The sequence below is a fragment of the Sciurus vulgaris genome, assembly GCF_902686455.1.
Source record: "Sciurus vulgaris genome assembly, chromosome: 13".
Lineage (NCBI taxonomy): Eukaryota > Metazoa > Chordata > Mammalia > Rodentia > Sciuridae > Sciurus > Sciurus vulgaris.
In genome coordinates, this window is record NC_136474.1 from 98,129,296 (window position 1) to 98,154,287 (window position 24,992).

The window sequence follows — 24,992 nt, forward strand, 5'->3', positions numbered from 1 at the left end:
AGTTCTCTGTTGGATGGGTCAGGTCGGAGCTCCTGGCCAGCCAGTCACGAAATGAGGCCCAAGCCCACTGCCCAGGGCTGGAGCTCGGAGGAGGTGGCAGGTGGTGGGAGGTCTGGGTGTGGAAACCATCAGCCTCCATACAAAAGCATGCAGACTGCAGGAGGCAGCATGCGTTGGCTTCTACGTGCAGGCCATACCTGCCAGTGTCTCTGTGTCTGACCAAGCCAGCAAAGCCCCTCCCTGCCAATTGCAATGTCTTGACCTGGAAAAACCAAGTTTCTCTCTTCTCTGGAAAAAATTAAGCTCATGCTGCTAAATACACAGAACTAGCCATGTGTGCATGTGTGGCACACAAGCAAATCTGTGACGGGTGACAGTAGAACCTGTTCAGATGACCTGGCCCCTGAACTTCCTGGTCGTGTTCCCACTGTGAAACTGTAGCGTAAGGGAGGTGACTTAACGAGCTCTTTCTCTGTCCCTCTAGGGTGTCTGGTACCAGGTCTTATAATCGGAACATTGACAGAAGTGGATTCACATATTCGTGTCCACACTGTGGAAAGACGTTTCAAAAGCCAAGTCAATTAACTCGACATATAAGGATACACACAGGTATGAAAAACATTTATTTTGGATGATGTATTATGTGGTTTGGAGAAAAGAAAATCCCTTCAGGGGTGGCTCAGCCTGGAATCTAACCCTGACTCATCCATAGCTTGCTGGGTAATTTTGGTGAAATTACCTAATCTTTTTCTGATTTCATTTTCTTATGTGAAAAATGTGGACATAATATCTGTCATATAGTTTTCCTAAATTTTAAGTGGAAAAAATACATGAAATGCTCATGGAAAGTGCTAGGTACATTGTGGCTGCCATTAATGGGGATTTGATGTCATCATGTTACCTTTGGTGTGTTGCTTATCAACTCATTTAATCTAGGTGTATTTGTGGAGCCTTCTGTACAGATATGGCATTGGACCAATCAGATGGGAAATGAACAAGGGGCTCATGTGGGGGGGGTGTGTAGCATGCTCGAGGCCCTGGTTTCAGCCCCAGTACCTCAGCGAAAAATAAAACCGGAAAGCTGTCCAAGGTGTTCAGTGTGGATTCGCCAAGAGTGTGCTGAGCACAGGGCCTTCTCTTTGTGACGACCGTGACTTTGCCAGCCAGGCCAGGGCCCACTCGCTCTGCTCGAGGGTTCCAACCTGAGCAGCACTCGCAGCTGGGTGCTCTGCCGTGGGTGGGACTCAGGCAGTCGGTGATATTGTGGTGGAAACACATGACCTTCTCCAGGGAAGGCCTGTGAGTACTTGACTCGTGAGACCAGAGTGGCCCTCTGCTGTCCTGATTGGCTCCCGGACAGGGGCAGAGCACGGCTGCTGTGCTGCCTGGGCGGCACTGTGGGTCGCTGTCCTTCCACGGGCTCAGCGAGTGCCTGTTGTATGTGGAGTTCCTCAGACGTCAGGACCTTTGATGTTTTCGAAGCGGTTGCTTGTATTTATTCCTTAGGACAGGGAGGAAGGAAGCACTGTCTTCAGAATGGTAGTGCATTATATTGTAGAGTTTTGAATTCTATTTTGTCTCCTTTGAAGTTTTAATGAACAAAAAAGAGTTTGAAAGTATTGTATACCTCACCCAGAGAGGAGCCAGGCAGAATCCTCATGCCACCTTCTCAGATGTCATTTATCTTCAACAAGTCAGTGTCTGCCCCTTTCACATTTCCTTCTGTTCCTTCATAAATACATGCATCCTAACTGCCCTCACACTGGAGGTCCGTGCACTTGCCTGTTGCACCCCTTCACCATACATGCTCTTCCTGTTCTCTGGACTGCCTGGAGGGCTGGGGAGGCAGCCTGTCCATCCCCTGGCAGGCTCAGGTCAGCCCGCTCCGTCAACTCACCCAGGCTGGCCTGGAGGGAGGTGGTGGTAGGCACTAAATAAGGACATTTATTGAGTATCTGGTCCCAGGGAAGGGAAAGATGATCTGGGCTTGGTCTCTCTAGTGGTGTGCCTCATGGTACCTGCACTGTGACACAGTGGCCTCCTGGTAGATTACTCCTCGGGTCTGCGTGGCCCACCCAGGTCCCATCTTGTGATGGTGGGGTGCATCTCAGCAGTTGGGTCTGAAACAGGAAAGAAGCCTCCACCAAGTTCACCTGTGATCAGGACCCGGTTCCTAGGGGCTTCCTAGCTGCTTCCCCTCCTCCCTGGCCCATCCCCAGGGTGGGGGCAGGGCTGCCTCCTGTCCCTACCTCATCTCCAAGGTTGTTCTGTCTTGTTTAGTTACTTAATTAAACCTTAGACTTGCTCAGAGAAGCAGGGTCCTCTGGTGTTATTTCTTAATTTTTGGTACCAGGGATTGAACCTAGGGGCACTTAACCACTGAGCTACATCCCCGGCCCTTTTTTATTTTTTTATTTAGATACAGGGTCTTTCTAAGTTGCCTAGGGCCTTGCTAATTTCTAACTTTGAACTTGCAATCCTTCTGCCTCAGCCTCCTGAGCCACTGGAATTACAGTCGTGTGCCACTGTGCCCGGCTCTTTGGTGTTATTTCTGTCAGCTATTCTGTATTTCTTAGGGAGTGGGTCTTTAGTAAGACCTGAAATCAAACTAGTTTGCAACTGGGTCTTAATCTAACCCAGTTTTCCCTTCTCATTCATTCTTTCCTTCAGAGAATATTTGTTGAGTGTTATTCTGTGTCAGGTACTGTTCTAGTTTTTGAAGGTGGAGTCCTGTACAAAACAGTCAAAACCTGGCCTTCCTGGAACAAAAAAAGATGGATGTGAAGAGCCACATGCTGAAGTGTGGGAGATGAGGCAGGGGTTGGGGGTTGGATTCTCAGGATGGGGTCCCTAGAAAGCTGGAAAGCCATCTCCAAGTTCGTTATTTTGCACCAGGTCCAAAGAATGTGAGGGAGTGAGCCCATGGATCATGGGGTGGATGTTCCGGTCCAACTCTTAGGTCCAGATGGGAGCTATCTGCTATGCTGGGGTATCAGCCAGAGATGGAAGGGAGCAGGGAGTGTGGCTGGGAGGCATTGTGCCCCAGCCCGTTAGCCCTGGCTCAGTTCTAGAAAGGGCTCTTCTGAGTTGAGAGCAGCCCCTGCAGGCCACGGGGCTGTGCTGTGGGCAGAACCAGCTGGCATGTGGAGTGTGGGCAGAGGAGGGTCCTTAGATAGGATGCCAGGTCCGTGGGAGGATGACTTGGTGGGAGAGCTGCCCTGGAGTCTGTGAGAGATGGTCAGAGATTTGGTTTGGTACATGTTGTGCTGGGATATCTTGAGCAGACAGTTGTGCCTCTGAGCGTGGAATTCTGGGTGGAGGAATAGGGTTGGGGTCTTGATTTTGGGTAGCTTTCATGTGTCTCTTTGCAGTCCTAAGATGCTCACACAGTGTTTCTTTTCCTCTCTCTAGGTGAGAGGCCATTTAAATGCAGCGAGTGTGGAAAAGCTTTCAACCAGAAGGGGGCGTTGCAGACACACATGATCAAGCATACTGGCGAAAAGCCCCATGCCTGTGCCTTTTGCCCTGCTGCCTTTTCTCAGAAAGGGAACCTCCAATCCCACGTGCAGAGAGTCCACTCAGAGGTGAGCAGTGCATCTGGGCGTTCCACAGCCTGTGCGAGACACCTCACGTTAAGGTGAACTGTTCACCCTTAAAATGCAGCATAAAATTCAGAGTGAGTTTATGCTGAATAACCAGTTTTAGAAGAAATGTGTTTGGGAACCTTTTGGGCTAAATCAATAAATATGTTTATGGAACCTTAGATGAATAAGTATTTGAAAATAATCATGATATTTTTGTTAGTTAAGATCTGTCAGCCAAATAATGTCTTTCATCTCTTTAGCAAACTCAAAATGCAGGTGTAAGAATTTGAAAGACAAGATAAAATTGAGGGGAAGACAGTGTGGTTCTTATTGCTGACACCACTTAACTGAGGGTGGCCCAGTGGCCGGCAGACGCTCTGCTGGGCGAGGCTGGGCTGCTCGCTCTGCCTTCCTGAGTTTCCATCCATTGTGACTTCGTTTCCTTTATCTCTGGGTCCTACTGATTTGTAGATTCTCTGGCATTATTTTTGTTAAGCAGGATAATGTTTGCTCTTACTAATTGTCATGATCTAGTGTCTTATTATGTTCTAATTGTAGAATATAAAGAAATAGTTAAGCAACACAAACACTTTTGTTATGAATGAATTTAGTCCACGAAACTATTTTGTAAATAAAAACTACCGTATTTTTAAAAAATAAATATGTATCTTTTTAATATTTCCTTGGAGTTAAACCTTAAGCACCTCTTAAGTGACTAGTGAGTTATTAAAAACATAGTAAAAACAAAGTTAGAAATTGTCTCTGATTATAGAATAGCAGGATAAAATCTAAATTGAAGAAAACAATTTTAAATGAAAAAATCCCTACATACTTCACATAGTTTTATAAACAGATTCAGAATTCCAAATTCAATAAGTTATTTATTAAAAAAAAAATCTTTATTACCCAGGGCCCAGAGACAGAAGGGCCTGTGACTCGGGCATGGTGGCAGCCCTTGGAAGCCCAGCCTGGGGGGGGCGTGCCCCCTGGCGTGTTGCTGGGAGCAGCTGTGGTCTGTGGCTTGCCTGTGCCTCGGAGGATGTCCTGAGCCCTGTGCCGGGATGGGCAGCTCCAGAGTGGCCTCTGAAGAGCGGGTTGTGACTACCAGCTTGTAAACTTGGTTCTTGGTCAGGTGCGAGAAATAGAGTGGGGCTCCAGCTGGCCATGGGTCTTCAGGGAAGCCTTCCTCACTGATGGTGACACAGCAGTGGTTAACATTTGGATGATTCCTCTGTTCACAGACATTCTTATTTTTACTTCTAGCCTTATTGTAGTTTTAAAAATTAGTCCTTGAAAATGAATATCAAAATTGGTGATGAAAAGTTCACACACGTGTGGTCATTCCTCTCACCTGCATCTTAGGCCCTCAGAGTCTCATTTATCAAAGTCACCTTTTATCTTTCTAACCTTCGTTATTGAACATTGTGTTCAGCTGTTGAAGAAACTGAGTACATGTTAGACGTTTTATTTTTTATTAAACTACAATAAATGAAAAGTATGTTTCTTAATTTGAACCATTTCTCATTTACAGAAAAGACAATAATTTCAGTTAATCTCAATATTGATTAAAGAGTTGGGTCATTGATTATACAGCTGTCTAATTTAAAAGGAAAGAGTAATGTCGAAGACTTTTTTTCTCATTTTCAATGGAATGGTAAATTATGACTTGCTGTAATTTAAGTAAGCTTGTGATTAATTATAGAAACAACTTTTCCTCTTGCTCTGCAAGGTCAAGAGCGGGCCTACCTACAACTGCACGGCATGTAGCTGTGTGTTCAAGAGCCTGGGCAGCTTGAATACACACATCAGCAAGATGCACGTGGGGGGGCCCCCAACTCCCACCAGCTCTGCCGAGACTGCGCATGTTATTACCGTAAGTTTAGGACTTGGTGAGCAGGGGATTTTTTTTTTTTTTTTTTTTTTTTTTTTAACTAAAATTTGTTATTTCAAACACAACCTTTAACATTGAGCATTGAATATTTAGCACCATAAAGGGTCTATGGGGGTTTTCTGTGGAGATAAATAAGGTGCTGCATTTTTTGTTAATCAGCAAAAGTCAATCTTTCTAAACTTCAGAATAATAGTAGATGATCTTGATCTAAAAACTGCCATCTGAACCCCTAAAAGTGAGATAAAATGTCATTAATTCATGGACTTTCAACTCCCACCATCAGTGATTGATAGTCATTGAATATTGCTTATCTTTGCATTATAATTTGAGCTGCTAGCTTTCACGGACAGTATTTCTCCCTTTCTGAAATGTTAGGACACTTAGATTTTAGTGCTCTTGAGGACAGTGTTAGTACCTGTTTCATCTGTTGCAATTGAGGAGAAAGTTGTATTTCTCATGAAAATATTGCTGTGTTCCAGGCCACGCTGTTTCAGACCCTTCCTCTGCAGCAGACGGAAACCCAGGTTTCGGCATCCTCAAGCCAGCAGAATTCTCAGGCGGTGACGGATGTCATCCAGCAGCTTCTGGAACTCTCAGAGCCAGGGCCTGTGGAGTCCCATCAGTCCCCGCCACCCGGGCAACAGCTGAGCATCACCGTGGGCATCAACCAGGACATTCTACAGGTGAAGCACGTTTGCCTGCCTGCCTGCGGTTTCCACCTGAGTGCTGTCAGAAACCAGGGGTCATGGTGCAAGGTGGACAGGCAGGCTTGCCCGAGTCAAGGCTCCTGGCCCAGTGTGTGCACTGGAGGAGGAGACAGTGAGAAATACATGCCTGTTTCCTGGCCCGAGGACAGTGCACGATTCTAAACAATCCATTCACTAGTATATTAAAAATGTTGAAAACCCTGTTCTTTGCTCTGTAAGAGTAAAGGTGGTCCTCCTCCTCTTCTGTTAAGCCAGCTTCCCTCCTGTGCCTTGTGGGGAGGAATGGTCCAAGGTGATAGGGAACCTAAGGGTACCCCGTGAGTGTCCTGAAGGTAAAGAGTGCAGCTCTTGTCCTGAGGTAGAGCCCAGGTCGTTCAGAGACAGCGTGGGTTGTCCGAGGTAAGCCTTCTGCAAGTCCACCGACCCATGATGCTAGTTCTCTTTAGTTAAGAAATGGACTGCTGGACCCACTGTATTTTGGGCGGGGAAAAGGTGTCAAATGTCAGAAGAGACAGTACAGCCTCCAACAGTCGGAGGCCTCTCTGGTAACTGCTTGGAGTTGTAGAATGTACTTCCGGAGTGCAGTTAGGTTCTGTGGGTGAAGCTGTGTGGCATCGTGGGATTGATTGGCGGCAGGTGTGGGCTGCCGCTGCGTCTAACCTTCTAGTTCTGTTCTGTCCCAGCAAGCCTTAGAAAACAGTGGGCTGTCTTCACTTCCAGTTGCAGCTCCACCCAGCGACTGCAGCCACACCAAGACGCCTGCAGGGCCAACTGGGAGCCCTGATGCCGCCAGCGCTTCCCCAGGGCAGGCAGACCCCACGGACACGGGGCAGGAGAAGGGGCCTGAAAGCCCTGAGAAGTTGGATAAAAAAGAGAAAAAAGCTCTAAAGAAGAAGTCTCCATTTCTGCCTGGTAATTCTGTAGGCCTGCCTGTCAGGAGCTCTGGAGAGGGTGTGCTTATGTTAGGAAAGCGTCCCCCTCCTCTCTGGAAGTGGCACGTCTGCGGCATCTTCCGAATCTAGCTGTGGTCCCTCGGGATTGAGTGGAGGAGGGTGGAGCCGCAGAGAACTTCTCTTCCTCAGTGGGCTGCTCCTGCCTTCAGTTCCTGGAGCACGAGCTTGGGGCTGCCCGGTCCCTGCTGGTAGGAGCGCCTGAGGTTAGACCCACTGCTTCCCTTGGCTCTGGCCTGCCAGCTCCCCTGTCCTGAGCCTCCTGGTAGGCGCTTCCCCCTCGTTCCCCAGGCTGCACCCCCCTCCAGCCCTTCTCCACCTGAACTCTCCTGTCCCACTGCATGCCCACCTCCACTTCTTGGCTCTGGTCCTCTGTCACCTCTCCCGTTCCTCTGGATGTCAGCACTAGAGAATGAGCGTGGATTTCCGCTGTTTCCAGGCACGCCTTCATTCCCCAAACACCTGCTTTCTGACGTTTTCCACCCCAGAGCGTCTTCTTCATGGCCTTTCTCTGTACCACCAGAGTGGTCTCTGCAGGCCAGTCTCAGTGCTGACCTACCACACCTTCCCTGGGAGCTCTCTAGAAGGCCAGCCCATCTTGCCTTGCTGAACACAGGTGGTGACAATGCTTGGCTTCTCCCTGGGGGTCACTGTACACACACACTGCAGTTGTGTGCCCCTTGTAGGTGACAAGCCCTCCCTGGAATCAGTCTGTCATCTCTGAATTCCTCGGGGGACTCAGTGTGCTTTGCACTGGAGCAGGTGCTTGTCAAGAGTCCCCGACTGTGCAGACCTCGCCCCCTGCTCTGGGCAGCACATGCCTTCTTGCTGCAAAGTGTGGGGCAACTTGGTGGCAGTTCTTTCCTGGAGCACATTTTCTCACTGATGATATGAAGTCCTTCCTTGCCCCACATGCCCCTTGATCTGACCTGCTGCTCTCAAGTGAAAAAGGATTTCTTGGTCCCCAGAGGGGAAGGGTGGGGAGAAAAGAGCCCTTTCCACATACTGTGATCAGCTGTAGCTTAGCCCTACAGGTCACAGATGTTTGTGCTAGAGAGACCGAGGCAAACACACAATTTGCGAGGTGTTTCTCAGGAGTTACTGTTGGCTCTTGTCTAATTATTGTGCTAAATTAAAGATGACTGGTGCATGCTTGTGATCCCAGCTACCTGGGAGGCTGAGACAGAACTGCAAGTTTGAGGAGAACTTGGGTGACCTAGCAAGACCATGTCTCAAAAAATAAAAAAGGGCCAGAGATATGGGGGCGTGGCTCCGAGGTAAAGTGCCCCTGGGTTAAGGCCCAAGTGCCCAAAAGAAGATGCTCTTACCTGGCTGTAGGCCACTGAATGGGAGTGATCGGCTCCACAGGCTGGACTTTCCTTCCTTCACATGCCGAATAGCTGTGGCCCCTCAGGTGCAAAGATGCACTTCACCAGGATGCCCCCCTGCCCACAGGTACGGGAGGCGCCTTCTCTCCTGCGCCTGCAGGGGACCTTCCTGTGGCGTCCTGATAGGAGTGCTGTGCTCATGCGCTAGAAAGTCTGCCTGAACTCATTTCCAGAATGCTTAAATAGATGAAGTACAGATACTGGACAAGTGTGTGCTCTTCTAGTAATTTTAGATTAGATGTGGTCCTTTACACGTTCACAAGAAGGCCGGTACTTCTCGTTTTAAATCTGGTAACTCAAGCGAGATAACTAATGGGTCCAGTTTCTGTATGAAGGTGTTCTCCATGTTTGGAACTTTCCAGTGATCTGTATACCTTCAGTGAAGAGGTCGTGTCAGAAGCACCTTGCCAAGACGGAACGCCACGTGATAGCCAGGAGGACCCTGTGCAAAACTGTTCTTGTCTCCTAAGGCACAGTGTTTTCTTGATAGCTTGTAATGGACCCTTGTTGCATCCCCAGATTGAATGGGCTCCTTCATGGAAAGTTACTGTTCTTAGGTTTATTGTTTTGTCGAAGCCAATGTTTTTGGTAGAATTTCCTTGTTATATTAAGAGGTCTGTATACTATTTGAAAATTTAACAGATTCTATTATGACTGTCAGGTGACTTACAACAGGTAGATCATGGTGTATTTTCAGTGGAATTTGGAGTTTACTGCAGTGCAGTATTGACCATCTCGAAATCACAGTGAGAGGTGTTTAGTGGGAAGCTGGTGATTTAATCATTCAGGTGTAAGAATGGTGTGTTGTTGCTGTTCTGTGTGGAAACTGTTCTCAAAACATGGGCACACTTGATCTTTTTAGGTCAGCGTGGTCTTGCTCAGTGTTTCTTTATTTTTATTTTTATAGACTGCATTTTGGTTCATCGTACACAAATGGGGTACAATTATTTTTTATTTTATTTTTAATTTTAATTTATTTTTATTGTAAACAAATGGGATACATGTTGTTTCTGTTTGTACATGGAGTAATGGCATACCATTTGCGTAATCATACATTTACATAGGGTAATGATGTTTGATTCATTCTGTTATTTTTCCTCCCCCCCACCCCTTTCACCCCTCCTACCCCTCTTTTCCCTCTATACAGTCCCTCCTTCCTCCATTCTTGCCTCCCTCACACCCCCTATTATGTGTCATCATCTGCTTATCAGCAAGATAATTTGTCCTTGGTTTTTTGAGATTGGCTTATCTCACTTAGCATGGTATTCTCCAATTTCATCCATTTGCCTGCAAATGCCATAATTTATTATTCTTTATAGCTGAGTAATATTCCATTGTATATATATGCCACAGTTTCTTTATCCATTCATCAATTGAAGGACATCTAGGTTGGTTCCACAGTCTGGCTATTGTGAATTGAGCAGCTATGAACATTGATGTGGCTGTATCTCTGTACTAGGCTGATTTTAAGTCCTTTGGGTATAGGCCAAGGAGTGGGATAGCTGGGTCAAATGGTGGTTCCATTCCAAGCTTTCTGAGGAATCTCCATACTGCTTTCCAGAGTGGCTGCACTAATTTGCAGCCCCACCAGCAATGTATGAGTGTACCTTTTTCCCCACATCCTCGCCAACACCTATTGTTGCTTGTATTCTTGATAATTGCCATTCTAATTGGGGTGAGATGGAATCTTAGTATAGTTTTGATTTGCATTTCTCTTATTACTAAAGATGGTGAACATTTTTTCATATGTTTGTTGATGGCTTGTAGATCTTCTTTTGTGAAGCGTCTCTTCATATCCTTAGCCCATTTGTTGATTGGGTTATTTGTATTCTTGGTGTAGAGTTTTTTGAGTTCATTATATATCCTGGAAATTAGTGCTCTATCTGAAGAATGAGTGGCAAAGATATTCTCCCACTCTGTAGGCTCTCTCTTCACATTACTGATAGTTTCCTTTGCTGAAAGTTTTTTAGTTTGAATCTATCCCACTTGTTGATTCTTGCTTTTATTTCTTGTGCTATGGGAGTCCTGTTAAGGAAGTCTGATCCTAAGCCAACAAGGTGAAGATTTGGACCTACTTTTTCTTCTATAAGATGCAGGGTCTCTGGTCTGATTCCAAGGTCCTTGATCCATTGTGAGTTGAGTTTTGTGCAGGGTGAGAGATAGGGGTTTAATTTCATTCTGTTGCATATGGATTTCAATTTTTCCCAGCACCATTTGTTGAAGAGGCTATCTTTTCTCCATTGCATATTTTTGGCACCTTAGTCTAGTATGAGAAGATTGTATTTCTTTGGGTTTGTGTCCATGACCTCTATTCTGTACCATTGATCTACCTGTCTATTTTGGTGCCAATACCAAGCCGTTTTGTTACTATTGCTTTGTAGCATAGTTGAAATTCTGGTATTGCGATGCCCCCTGCTTCATTCTTCCTGCTAAGGATTGCTTTAGCTATTCTGGGTTTCTTATTCTTCCAGATGAATTTCATGATTGCTTGCTCTATTTCTGTAAGGTACATCATTTGGATTTTAATTGGAATTGCATTGAATCTGTATAGCACTTTTGGTAGTATGGCCATTTTGACAATATTAATTCTGCCTATCCAAGGACGTGGGAGATCTTTCCATCTTCTAAGGTCTTCCTTAATTTCTTTTTTCAGTGTTTTGTAGTTTTCATTGTAGAGATCTTTTACCTCTTTGGTTAGATTGATTCCCAAGTATTTTATTTATTTTTTTTTTTTGAGGCTATTGCAAATGGTGTTGTTTTCCTCATTTCCCTTTCAGATGTTTCGTCACTTGCATATAAGATTGTTTTAGATTTATGCATGTTCATTTTATAGCTTGCTATTTTGCTGGATTCATTGATGAGGTCTAGAAGTTTTCTGGAGGAGTTTTTTGGATCCTCAATATATAAACATGTCATCAGCAAATAGTGACAGCTTAAGTTCCTCTTTTCCTATTCGTATCCCTTTAATTTCTTTAGTTTGCCTAATTGCTCTGGCTAGAGTTTCAAGACCAATGTTGAATAGAAGTGGTGAAAGAGGACATCCCTGTCTTGTTCCCATTTTTAAAGGGAATGGTTTCAGTTTTTCTCCATTAAGAATGATGTTGGCCATGGGCTTAGCATAAATAGCCTTTACAATGTTCAGGTATGTTCCTACTATCCCTATTTTTTCTAGTGTTTTAAGCATGAAGGGGTGTTGTATTGTGTCGAACACTTTTTCCGCATCAATTGAAATAATCATATGATTCTTATTCTTAAGTCTATTGACATGATGGATTACGTTTATTGATTTACAGATGTTAAACCATTCTTGCATTCCAGGAATGAACCCCACTTGATCGTGGTGCATGATTTTCTTAATATGTTTTTGGATACAGTTTGCCAATATTTTGTTAAGGATCTTAGCATCTATATTCATCAAGGATATTGGTCTAAAATTTTCTTTCCTTGATGTGTCTTTTCCTGGTTTGGGTATGAGGGTGATATTAGCTTCATAGAATGAGTTTGGTAGGGTACCCTCCTTTTCTATTTCCTGGAATACTGAAGTATTCCAGGAAAAGAAGTATTGGAATGAGTTCTTCTTTGGAGGTCTTGTAGAACTCGGCTGAGAATCCATCTGGTCCTGGGCTTTTCTTGGATGGTAGATTTTTAATGGCTTCTTCTATTTCATTGCTTGATATTGATCTGTTTAAATCATGTATGTCCTCCCGGTTCAGTTTGGGAGGAGCATATGTCTCTAGATATTTGTCAATGTCTTTGGTACTTTCTATTTTGTTGGAATACAGATTTTCAAAGTAGCTTCTCATTATGTTCTGTATCTCAGTGGTGTCTGTTGTGATATTTCCTTTTGCATCATGTATTTTAGTAATTTGAGTCTTCTCTCTCCTTGTCTTTGTTAGTGTGGCTAAGGGTTTATCTATTTTGTTTACTTTCTCAAAGAACCAACTTTGTGTTATGTCAATTTTTTGAATAGTTTCTTTTGTTTCAATTTCATTGATTTCAGCTCTGATTTTAATTATTTCCTGTCTTCTATTACTTTTGCTGTTATTCTGTTCTTCTTTTTTGAGGGCTTTGAGCTGTAATGTTAGGTCATTTAATTGTTGACTTTTCATTCTTTTCTGGAATGCGCTCCATGCAATGAATTTTCCTCTTAGTACCGCTTTCATAGTGTCCCAGAGATTTTGATATGTTGTATCGTCATTCTCATTGACCGCTAAGAATTTTTTATCTCCTCCCTGATGTTTTCTGTTATCCATGTTTTATTCAATAGCATATTATTTAGTCTCCAGGTGTTGGAGTAATTTTCTTTTTATTTTGTCATTGATTTCTACTCTCAGTCCATTATGATCTGATGGAACACAAGGCAGTATCTCTGTTTTTTTGCATTCCCTAAGGGCTGCTTTGTGGCATAACATATGGTCTATTTTTGAGAAGGTTCCACGTGCTGCTGAGAAGAAAGTGAATCCGCTCGTTGATGGATGGAATATTCTATATATGTCTACTAAGTCTAGGTTATTGATTATGTTATTGAGTTCTGTGGTTTCTTTGTTTGGTTTTTGTTTGGAAGATCTATCTAATGGTGACAGTGGTGCATTAAAGTCACCCAGAATTATTGTGTTGTGGTCTATGTGACGTGATTCCTGAAATTGAGAAGGATTTGTTTGATGTACAGGGATGCACCATTGTTTTTGGCATAAATATTTACGATCGTTATGTCTTCCTGATTTACGGTTCCCTTAAGCAGTATGAAATGTCCTTCTTTATCCCTTCTGACTAACTTTGGCTTGAAGTCCACTTTATCTGATATAAGGATGGAAACCCCAGCTTTTTTACTGAGTCCATGTGCGTGGTAGGTTTTTTCCCATCCTTTCACCTTTAGTCTGTGGATGTCTTTTTCTATGAGATGAGTCTCTTGCAGGCAGCATATTGTTGGGTCTTTCTTTTTAATTCATTCTGCCAGTCTGTGTCTTTTGATTGAGGAGTTTAGGCCATTAACGTTCAGGGTTATTATTGAGAAAGGATGTGTATTCCCAGTCATTTGGCTTATTTTTGGTTTTTAAGTTGGCTTGGTTTCTCCTTTGAGTGGTTTTTCTCTAAGGTAGTTCCTCCCTTTGCTGACCTCCATTGTTGTTTTTCATTTCCTCCTCATGGAATATTTTGTTGAGAACATTCTGTAGTGCAGGCTTTCTATTTGTAAATTCTTTTAACTTTTATTTATCATGGAAAGATTTTATTTCATCTTCAAATCTGAAGGTAAGTTTTTCTGGGTATAGGATTCTTGGTTGGCAACCATGTTCTTTCGGAGCTTGAAATATGTTGGTCCAGGCCCTTCTAGCTTTTAGAGTCTGGGTTGAGAAGTTGGCTGCTGTCCGTATTGGTTTCCCCCTATATGTAATCTGATCCTTTTCTCTCGTGGCCTTCAAAATCCTATCTTTATTTTGAATGTTAGGCATTTTCATTATAATGTGCCTTGGTGTGGATCTGTTGTGATTCTGTGCATTTGGTGTTCTGTAAGCCTCTTGTATTTGATTTTTCATTTCATTCTTCAGGTTTGGGAAATTTTCTGATATTATTTCATTGAATAGGTTGTTCATTCCTTTGGTTTGTATCTCTGTGCCTTCCTCAATCCCAATAATTCTTAAATTTGGTCTTTTCATGATGTCCCATAGTTTTTGGAGATTCTGTTCATGATTTCTTACCATCTTCTCTGTTTGGGCAACTTTATTTTCAAGATTAAATATTTTGTCTTCATTGTCTGGGGTTCTGTCTTCCAAGTTGTCTAGTCTTTTGGTGATGCTTTCCATTGAGTTTTTTATTTGGTTTATTGTTTCCTTCATTTCAAGGAGTTACATTTGTTTTTTTTTTTGAGAATCTCTATCTTTGTCGAAATGATCTTTTGCTTCCTGTAGGTGCTCTTTCAGCTTATTGGTATTATCATTCATTGCCTGCATTTGCTCTCGTATCTCATGCTTTGCTTTGCGAATCATCTCAATCATGTATAATCTGAAGTCCTTTTCTGACATTTCTTCTAACATACTGTCATTGGATTCTATTACTATAGAATCTAGATTTGTTTGGATCATTTTCTTCCCTTGTTTTTTCATATTGTTCATATATCTTCCTCTCTAGCAGTGCAGATCGGGGTATTGCAGATTCCCCCCCATAGGCTTACAGTGGCCCTATATGTTTCAAAAACCCTTTCTTTAAGGGGAGATCAATATTAGCAGTGCGCAATTTAGACACTATGCAGTCCTAGACCAAATAGCCCCTATGGGGACAATAACAAAATTGTCATAATAAATAGAATGAGTTCAAATATTATCTTCAGTAAAACAAACAGATTTGCAATAAGGTGTGCAGTTTCTATTGGAGGACAAAGAGGATGCAGAGGGATGCAGAATGTGGCTGTTAATGGGATAAAAGAATATACGGAAGTTCTAGATAATAGAAAGGGTGAGAGTGTAATCAAAAGAAATTAAATGTTGGCATGCAAAAAGGTAGAAAGAGACTCTGAGGGAACAGGTAAACAAAAGGAAAAGAGAGCAAGAAAAGTAAAGAAATAAAAACTTAAATTTTTCAATAAGGAGAAAAAAGAAAATCTACACTGTAACAGTCATATAATAATGAAACCTCCCAGTGTTCAGTAGCCTGATGCATGAGAGGTACCTGATAATGAGCTTCAAGCCTCCAGCAGGTGTCTCAGGATGGGATTTGCCCCACCTAAAGATCGGAGCTATGGCTTCCAGGATTATCCAAGATGGACACCCTGGCTTCGAAATGTCTTGGCAAATGGGGAGCTGCAGCTCAGGGGTGGACGTGGTCAGCTGGAGGTCCTGGAGGCGGGATGCGGTTGGTCAGGCAGGGGTCCTGGAGGTCCGGTGTGTTCGGTGTGGTTGTATGATCCTGGATGCCGGGTGAAATCAGTCAGTCTGGGGTCCTGGTGATAGGGCGCAGTTAGTTGGTCTGGTGGTCCTGGTGGCAGGGAGCAATCAGTCAATGTGAGGGCCCCAGAGGCAGGGAGTGATCAGTGGGGCTGAGGGATCCTGGAGACGGGACTCAGCAAATCCGGCCAGGGGTCCTACGGGGCCTGGCTGTTGTCTTAAAATGGCGGCAGCCTCGTGTACTCAAACCTGCAGGTACTGTGACAGAGAACTTCCAGGCAGCAGCAGGCAGCTGGTGCTCCACTGGTGGTTGACGATCAGTTTGCTGACGGCTGTCGGATGATCGGGAGGTGAACCTCGTGCTTTGGGTGATGGACAGGAGTAAGGCAGGCGATGGACAGGCGAGAGGCAGGCAAATGGTGGATGAAGACGCCTGACAGTGAGCAATCTGCCAGGGTACAACTTTTCATTTCTGTGGTTGTACACAATGTAGATTCACACCATTCATGTGATCATACATGTGCATAGGGTAATGATGTCTGTCTCAGTTCACCATCTTTCCTTCCCCCACCCCACCCTGTCCCATTTTCCTCTACACCATCCAAAGTCCCTCCATTCTTCTCTTGCCACCCTCCGCCCCCATTATATATCATCATCCATTTATCCGAGCAAACATTTGGTCTTTGGTTTTTTGGGCTTGGCTTATTTCACTTATCATAATATTCTCCAACTCCATCAATTTACCAGCAAATGCCGTAATTTTATTCTGTATGAGTAATATTCCATTGTGTATATATACCACAGTTTTTTTATCGATTCATCTATTGAAGGGCATCTAGGTTGGTTCTACAATCTATTGTGAATTGAGCAGCTATGAACATTGATGTGGTTGCATCACTGTAGTATGCTGATTTTAAGTCCTTTGGGTATAGGCCAAGGAGTGGGATAGCTGGGTCAAATGGTGGGTCCATTCCAAGCTTTCTGAGGAATCTCCATACTGCCTTCCAGAGTGGCTGCACCAATTTGCAACCCCACCAGTAATGTAAAAGTGTCCCTTTTTCCCCACATCCTCGCCAACACTTATTATTGCTTGTGTTCTTGATAATAGCCATTCTAATTGGAGTTAGATAAAATCTTAGGGTGGTTTTAATTTGCATTTCTCTAATTACTAGGAATGATGAGCACTTTTTCATATATTTGTTGTTCACCCTTATATCTTCTGTGAAGTGTCTATCCAGTTCCGTAGCCCATTTATTGATTGGATTCTTTGTATTTTTGGTGAAAAGTTTTGTAAGTTCTTTGTAAATTTTGATGATTAGTGCTCTATTTAATTTGCATGTGGAAAAGATTTTCTCCCACTCTGTAGGCTCTCTTTTGACATCATTGATTGTTTCCTTTGCTGAGAAAAAGCTTTTGAGTTTGAATCCATCCCATTTATTAATTCTTGCTTTTATGTTTTGCACTATGGGAGTCTTGTTAAGGAAGTCTGGTCCTAAGCCGACATGATGAAGATTTGGGCCTTCTTTGTCTTCTATTTGGTGAACTAATAGGAATTAGTTTCAGGTCTAATTCCTAGATACTTGATCCATTGTGAGTTGAGTTTTGTGCAGGGTGAGAGATAGGAGTTTAATTTCATTTTACTGCATATGGATTTCCAGTTTTCCCAGCTCCATTTGTTGAAGAGGCTGTCTTTTCTCCATTGTATTTTTTGGCACCTTTGTCTAGTATGAGATAAATGTATTTTTGTGGGTTTGTCTTTGTGTCCTGTTCTTTACCATTGGCCTACCTGTCTGTTTTGGTGCCAGTACCATGCCGTCCTTGTTACTGTTGCCCTGCAGTAGAGTTTGAGTCAGGTATCGTGATGCCTCCTGCATCACTCTTCCTGCCCAGGACTGCTTTGGCTATTCTGGGTGCTCAGTGTTTCTTGACCTGGGGTCATTGTCATGAACTTTGGTCATTGTAGGGTGCTGTCACAGGCTCTTGACCGTGCAGCATATGGCCCAAGGATGCTGCCACTTTTAGGGTCACCTGCTTTTAAAAGTACAGTCATCCTTGGCAATCTGTGGGGTTTGGTTCCAGAATCCCAGCAGGATTCTTGTTTGGATCCTTGGTACCGAAATCCAGTCGTGCCCAGATCCCTCCTGTAGGACAGCCTATTGCACATCCTCCTGTGTACTCGAGACCATCTTTAGGTTGTTTACAATGCCTAACAATGTAAATGCTGTGTAAAATTGTATACTGTGTTGTTTAGGGAATAATGACAAGAAAAATATCTGTATATGTTCAGTGCAGGTATAATTTTCCCCCAAACATGTTCGTCTGCTCTTGGTTTAAAAGCCAGCTGTAAACTTACTATCCTTGAAGCAACCCTTCCCGACTGAGGTTCAGTCTTGATCTGGGCTCAATTCTGTTCTGTTTGCCTGTTAATTTAATGTTAATAGACATTATCCCCATGATTCTCTTGAAATCCGTATGGTAGAGCTTATCTTTCATCCTCTTCAGGATTAACTTGGTCTTTATCCAAGTCTGTATGTCTCCTCCTATTAATGTCAGCTGGTTCCTCAGATCTTGCAGATCTTTTTCTCTTTTTCCTTGTCTCATTGCCATGAGCCGTCTTTAGGTTCCTGTCTGTGTATGGAAAGGTGATTGACTTTCATATGTCGATTGTGAATTCAGAAACCTCTTCCGTTAATTGTGGCGGTTTGTCTGTGGCTATTTGGCTTTCCCCGTGGACACTGGTGTCGTGTGAGAATGGCACTTTCCTCTCTCACCCTGCTCTGAGGCCTCTGGGTGTGGAGGCGGTGCCGCAGGGTGCACTTCCTTCCGTGTGCAGTGGGGTGACCTCCATGCTGCTAGTTGAGCTAGGCTTTCTGTGACGGGCTCTGTGGATGCCTTTTGGCTGCAGGAAGTTCTCGGCCATTGTTAGTATGCCAGGAGGTCAGTTTTTTCTTCAAACCTGTGAATATTATCAAATACTTTCTTTTCCTCTGTTGCTGTGATCGTATTGTTTTCATCTGTAATGTGGTGAATTATAGTAGTTAGTTTATGAATGGAAGACAAACCACATGTTCCCTCTGGGCTGAGATCTTTTTGCCTTTTACTTTTTGTCCTTTATTTTTCATTTGTAAAGAATTGTTGGATTTGCTCAGCTTTTTTTTTTTTTTTTTTTTCATTTTGCTATATAAAATTTATATACATTTTTATAAAATTTGTCTACCATCAGTACCCACTTTTAATTAATTTTGTTAAATTTATTCTGTTGTAGAATACACACTAGTATTGAAACAATTTAAAGAAATGTGATCGTAACTAGAGGTGGTGCATGCCTATAATTCCGGGTGCTTAGGAGGCTGAGGCAGGAGGATCATAAGTTTGAGCCCAACCTGGGCCACTTGGCAAGGCCCTACCTCAAAATAAAAAAAATGAAAAGGACTAGGGATGTAACTCAGTGGTAGAGTGCTCCTGGGTTCAATTCCCAGTAGAAAACAAAATTTTTTTCATTACACAATGTTAGTTTCGATAGTTGTATTCTATCTAAACTTGTCTATAGACATAAAAGAAAGTGAAAGTCTTCATGAAAAATATGTACACTGTTTCAACTGCTATGTCTTTATAAAGGACATGGCTTCAAGTTTCAAATAAAGTAATTAATGTGGCAGGATGACTGTGCTGTATTTTCTAACAGTGTATTTTTTTTCTTTTTTTGTGGTACTAGGGATTGAACCCAGGGCCTTGGACCTCTGGACAAGTGCTCTGCTACTGAACTATACCTACCCTTAATGGCATTTTTATGTTCAACAGCTTGCGGCAGCATGCAAGCATCTTCTTTTGTTGTCACCTAACCTATATTTAGGGGAAGTTATGCCCATTTTATAAGAGATTCCCAATACATCATTGCAATAAACTCAAAGTAGTGTTAAAAATTCCTGATTATAAAGTAGGCACAGGGAGGTCCACTCCTCAGAGCTTTGCTCCCTGAAAGAACACTTAAGTAACTTTCGAAATTTTAGCCTGAAGCTGCTAAAGCACTTTACAGAAATTCTGAGGTATGTGTAGAGTGGCTTGCACAAAGGGACAGTGTCCTTGCTATGGTGCTGGATGACCTCTGGGTCACCATGGAGGGCCCTGTGTCCTTGCTGATGGTGCTGGATGACCTCTGGGTCACCATGAAGGGCCCCATGTCCTTGCTGATGGTGCTGGATGACCTCTGGGTCACCATGGAGGGCCTGCGTCCTTGCTATGATGCTGGATGACCTCTGGGTCACCATGGAGGGCCCCATGTCCTTGCTGATGGTGCTGGATGACCTCTGGGTCACCATGGAGGGCCTGCGTCCTTGCTATGATGCTGGATGACCTCTGGGTCACCATGGAGGGCCCCGTGTCCTTGCTGTGGTGCTGGATGACCTCTGGGTCACCATGGAGGGCATGCGTCCTTGCTATGATGCTGGATGACCTCTGGGTCACCATGGAGGGCCCCGTGTCCTTGCTATGGTGCTGGATGACCTCTGGGTCACCATGGAGGGCCCCATGTCCTTGCTGTGGTGCTGGATGACCTCTGGGTCACCATGGAGGGCCCCATGTCCTTGCTGATGGTGCTGGATGACCTCTGGGTCACCATGGAGGGCCCTGTGTCCTTGCTGATGGTGCTGGATGACTTCTGGGTCACCATGGAGGGCCCCATGTCCTTGCTATGGTGCTGGATGACCTCTGGGTCACCATGGAGGGTCTGCGTCCTTGCTATGATGCTGGATGACCTCTGGGTCACCATGGAGGGCCCCATGTCCTTGCTATGGTGCTGGATGACCTCTGGGTCACCATGGAGGGCCCCGTGTCCTTGCTATGATGCTGGATGACTTCTGGGTCACCATGGAGGGCCCCGTGTCCTTGCTGATATGCTGGATGACTTCTTGGTCACCATGGAGGGCCCCGTGTCCTTGCTATGGTGCTGGATGACCTCTGGGTCACCATGGAACGTCCCATGTCCTTGCTATGGTGCTGGAAGACTTCTGGGTCACCATGGAATGTTCCATGTCCTTGCTGATGATGCTGGATGACTTCTGGGTCACCATGGAATGTCCCATGTCCTTGCTATGGTGCTAGATGACCTCTGGGTCACCATGGAATGTCCCATGTCCTTGCTATGGTGCTGGATGACCTCTGGGTCACCATGGAATGTCCCATGTCCTTGATGATGGTACTGAATGACTTCTGGGTCACCATGGAGGCCCCATGTCCTTGCTGATGGTGCTGGATGACTTCTTGGCCACCATGGAGGGCCCTGTGTGCTTGCTGATGGTGCTGGATGCACCTTGGATGATGGTTGAGGGTGCTTGTTCTTAGTTTTCCTGCATAGCCAGGTGAACCAGCACCATCTGCCCATCTGCCAGGTAAGAGGTTCACTTTAAAGGTATCAGGGGACGTGCAGGTGATGTGTTTTGCAAACTGATCCCCGTGACTGTAGTTCCCCAGAGTTGCCAACTTTGAGGGATAAAATGCTCCTCTGCCCGTGGATCTCTATGTTCCACTGCTCCTTGTGTGATGGCAGCCAGCCCTTGTTCTACACTCTCTTCTCCTGATACGCTGTGACTTTGCTCCTTCTCCCTGCAAACACTTGAAGGAACGTGGAGTTGCTCCTCTGGAGCATCTGCTTCTCCTGGCAGCCACTGCCACTCTCTCCATGAGTGCAAGCACGTGCTGACCATGTGTGAAGCAGAGGGCTCAGCATTGGTGGCCACGGGGTGCCTGTGGCTCAGACGTGGCTGAGGAGTGAGCTCCTGAGGTGCTCCCTTGTCTCGGAGCCTGTGTCTGAGCAGTGGGAGGGAGAACCTGCAGTGAGGCCAGAGCCCTTCTGTAGGGCACAGCTGAGGCTGGTCGAGTGTCCAGATCAGTCCAGAGGAACTTGGGAGGTGCTGTGTTCTTTCTGGTCTGCCTGCTACAGGGGGCTTGCTGACTTCCTGGTGTACCCAAGGGCCAGGTTGAGCGCATGTGCTGGAAATGCCTGCCTTTTGATCTTGTGCCTACAAGCTTTCTCACAGAATTCTGAACTTTTCCATTGCTGGATGCAGCAGTTTCCTCATGAATGCTTGCTTCCTTTCTGATGGGTATTTGCTGTCAATAACTAGCATCCAACATTGTGAAAATGGAGATGCTATTCAACAAGGACTGGGAGCTGCTCTCGGTGGAGATAGCTCTGGAAGTCTGCGACCCATCGGCAGACCCACAGCAGGAGCAGCAGGTGTAGACAGCAGGCCAGCGCTCTGACCCGGGCCTGCACAGGAATGCCACAGCCCTCAGGCGGAGGGCAAGCGCAGTGCTGGTGCTGCTGTGTGGCGCAGCACCGAGGACCCCAGCACCTCTGGTGTTGGCCCCTGATGCTGGCAGTGTGGGCCCTGCCCGCTCCTGAGCATGCCTGGGGAAGGGACCGCAGGAAGTGCTGCCAGAGCGTCTGCTCCATAGCCCAGCGTCACGCTACTAAGCCACCACGGACGGTAAGGTCTGTCAGAGCTGCAGCGGGACTGAGAACTCCGGGCAGCAGCTGGAAGCCACCCAGGGCGACCCGTTCCACAGACATGCCTTCGTCACCAGCTTCCTTTCCAAAGATGTGCTCTTCCTCAGCAGTGAGGCTTTCCACAGCAGCCAACACGCCGTCCTCTGTCAGCTGTTCGCTGAGCCGTTTCAGATTACAGAGCTAATGACAGCAAAGCCCAGCGTTGGGACGGCAGCTCCACTGTCAGGCGTCCACGCCTGCAGGCGCGTGGCTGGTTTGTTTCAGTAGTTCACGGTGCCTCGGAGCTTCCCCCGTCTCTCTCTGAAGGAATTTGGCCCGTCTGACTCTGAGCGACTGTCCTTTCTACTCACCAGCCTGGAGTGGCAGGCCTTACCTTGGGCAGGAGCCCTAAAGAGTTGGCTACTGAAGGGAGAAGAAAGGGCATCTGGGGTCCCTGTCTGTCTGGCCTGCCCTGGGGTGGGACTGACGGAGGCGAGCACACGTGGGGCTTCCTCTCCTGGCAGACGTGAGGCCTCCACACTCCAGCCTGGCCTGCACTCACGGGCTTTGTCTTGGGTGCCCACCTGATCCTGTATCCCGGCTGTCTTGACGTGTAGGTTTCTGGACTTGTGTCTTTCCTGGCTTTTGCTGTTTTATCTGGTGAGTGTACCCCGGCCATGCCTTCCTGGCCGTCACATACCTGCCTTCCGATTGAGCCGAGGGCCACCTCACGGATGCAGGAGCTTCTCGGCATTGTGCCCTCCATGAAACTCATCTGCAGTGTCTGCACTGTCACTCCGCAGTGTGAGCACCTGTCTCAGCACCTGCAGGGCTCTGCCACACTTGTTGGTCATACGCCAGGCCTGCCTGCCTTGAGACTAGTTAGTGCAAGGGCAAGGATGATGGAGCCAGGTACGGTCCTTGGTGCATGGGAATGCTTTTCTTGGAGTAAAGCTGGGACGTCAGACCTATTGAGAAGCCACACCTGGGCTCTGGGGCCATGTGGGCCCTCACATCCGGGGCTGGTCCATTAGTCTCTCCCATCCGCAGACTGGCTAAGGAGGGAACAGATGGGAGAGAACCGAAGGAGGAAATCCATGAACTGTGTGCAGAATAATGCCGGCACGCGGCGCTTAGGAAACGCGTGCTTTTCCTGTGGTTTCACTTTCAGCAGGACGTGTGCTTGTGTGTCTCTGTATTCGGTTCTTTTTTCCACCTGATACCTTATTTTTTAAGATTCCTCCATGGTGTTGCATTTTATAGATACGTCGCAGCTTATTTAATCAACCTGTTTATTAAATACAGAGCCGTTCCACTTGCAGTCTTTTGCTATCACTGTGCTGCTGTGGGCATGTTGCAGCTATGTCATTCACACATGTAAATTTATCTGTGGGGCACATTGCTAGAAGTCAAAAGTTTCAAAGGGTAAATTCTATAAGGATTGTTTTAAGATTTTAATTTTGAAATAATTTTAATTTTAATAGAAATGTTTCAAAACAATACAAAGAATTCCCATATACCTTTCATCCAGATTTCCCCAATGTTCCCATCTCACTGCTTTTGCCTTCTCTACTTGGCTGCTTTTCTCCTGGATTCTCTGAGTGGCTTGCAGATGTGACACCACTTTAACTCTGAACTCTTCACTGTGTATCGCCTAAAATCAGGAACAGCCATACCTAGCCACAGTGATCACCACCAGCGCATTACTGTTGTTCAGTCTTCAGACCGCTCACAAATGTCATTTTTTAAATCAGTTATGTGTTTGGTAACAAAAGGAAAATTACTTTGTTTTGAAAATATTTATTGTTTTGTTTCCACTCCCAATAACAGTGTCTTGGAGTGTCTGTTTCCTCATAGCCTTTTCAAAAAATTGTTAATAATTTTAATAAGATTGGTACCTTATTGTCATGTAAATTACATTCTCTTACAAAACTTAGGTTGAGAGCTTTTTATATTAAAGAACACCTGTATTTTTTCTGTTAGATAAATTCTTGATTTTCATGACTAGGATGCATTAAAGACAGTGGTATTTTATAATTATATTTGTGACACACATTCTTTTCTAATGTGCCTTTTTGAGTTTAAAAAAACCCTGTTGAGAGAAATGTTTGTCTTTATATCGCCAAGTTTGTCAATCATTTATGACTTTTGGGCTTGTGTAATATTTAGACTTAAATACCAACTTATAGAAACATAACTTCCTCTTTTATCCAATGCTTTTACACTTTCATGTTTTAAGTTAAATCAATTTCAGTTCTTTTTGGCTGAGCACCAGGTGTCCAGACACCATTGGTGAGTAGGTCTGTATCTCCCCGCCTTGCCAGATGGCCACCTGGATCGTACCTGCTCTAGCTCTCCCAGGGTCTTCTCCCTCTTCTGCTCCACTGGTCTACCAGTGGTTTTATTCATAGGTTCTGGTACCTGTGGTTAGGCTTTATTGTGTGTTTTAGTAACTAGGAAGCCTAGTCATCTCTTGATACTTTTTCTTTTTGAAGTATATTCTTGATGATTTTCCCATATTTATTTTTTCAGATTCATTTCTGCTAATGTTTCCAAAAAGTCAGTATGTGAATAATAAATTAAACCAGAGTGAATTGATGAGTTTAATTCATTCATCTTTTTCTTGTATTTCAGTAGTATTTAAAATTTTTCTTATTACTATTGTTTGTAAGTAGAAAGGGTGTTTTTATTGAATCTTATGTATTAAAACTGGATTCCAGGTTTTTAGGTCATGTATCTCTGTATCCTCTGTAAGTAGTGTTCTGCCTTGTGATCTCTACACCGTGCGTGTTGTCTGATTGCATTCACTAGCATCTCTGGAACACTGCGAGTTAAAGGCAGCAGAGAGGGGCTTTTCCTGGCTCTAACACACTGCTCTTTACATTTTCCTGTCCAGTGCTGTGTTGGTATTTTGTTCACCTCTTCCTGTGTTTAGACTTTTAAAAAAGTCTTAGACAGTGATTCTTAGGAATTCCTTTTCTGGTAGAGATGATTATGTGGTTTTTTTCTTTACAAATATGTTGACATGTCTGAGGAGGGACGCTGCTGCCCTGTGCTGGAGCTTGCCTCGCGGGATGTGGGTCTGGCAGTCCCGCCCTCTCCTTTGT

At 44.8% G+C, this 24,992-nt stretch overlaps 1 protein-coding gene across 4 annotated transcripts in view; it reads left to right on the forward strand.

Annotated features, from left to right (window-relative positions):
- Positions 1-24,992, forward strand: part of ZNF236 (zinc finger protein 236) — an 85,282-nt gene that overhangs the window by 12,442 nt on the left and 47,848 nt on the right. For all 4 annotated transcript variants that reach the window (XM_079108245.1, XM_079108246.1, XM_079108247.1 and 1 more), the window contains exons 5-9: positions 485-609; positions 3,412-3,584; positions 5,314-5,457; positions 5,955-6,158; positions 6,866-7,094. In XM_079108245.1, coding sequence (XP_078964371.1) covers positions 485-609; positions 3,412-3,584; positions 5,314-5,457; positions 5,955-6,158; positions 6,866-7,094 — 875 coding nt within the window. The remainder of the gene's footprint in view (positions 1-484; positions 610-3,411; positions 3,585-5,313; positions 5,458-5,954; positions 6,159-6,865; positions 7,095-24,992) is intronic.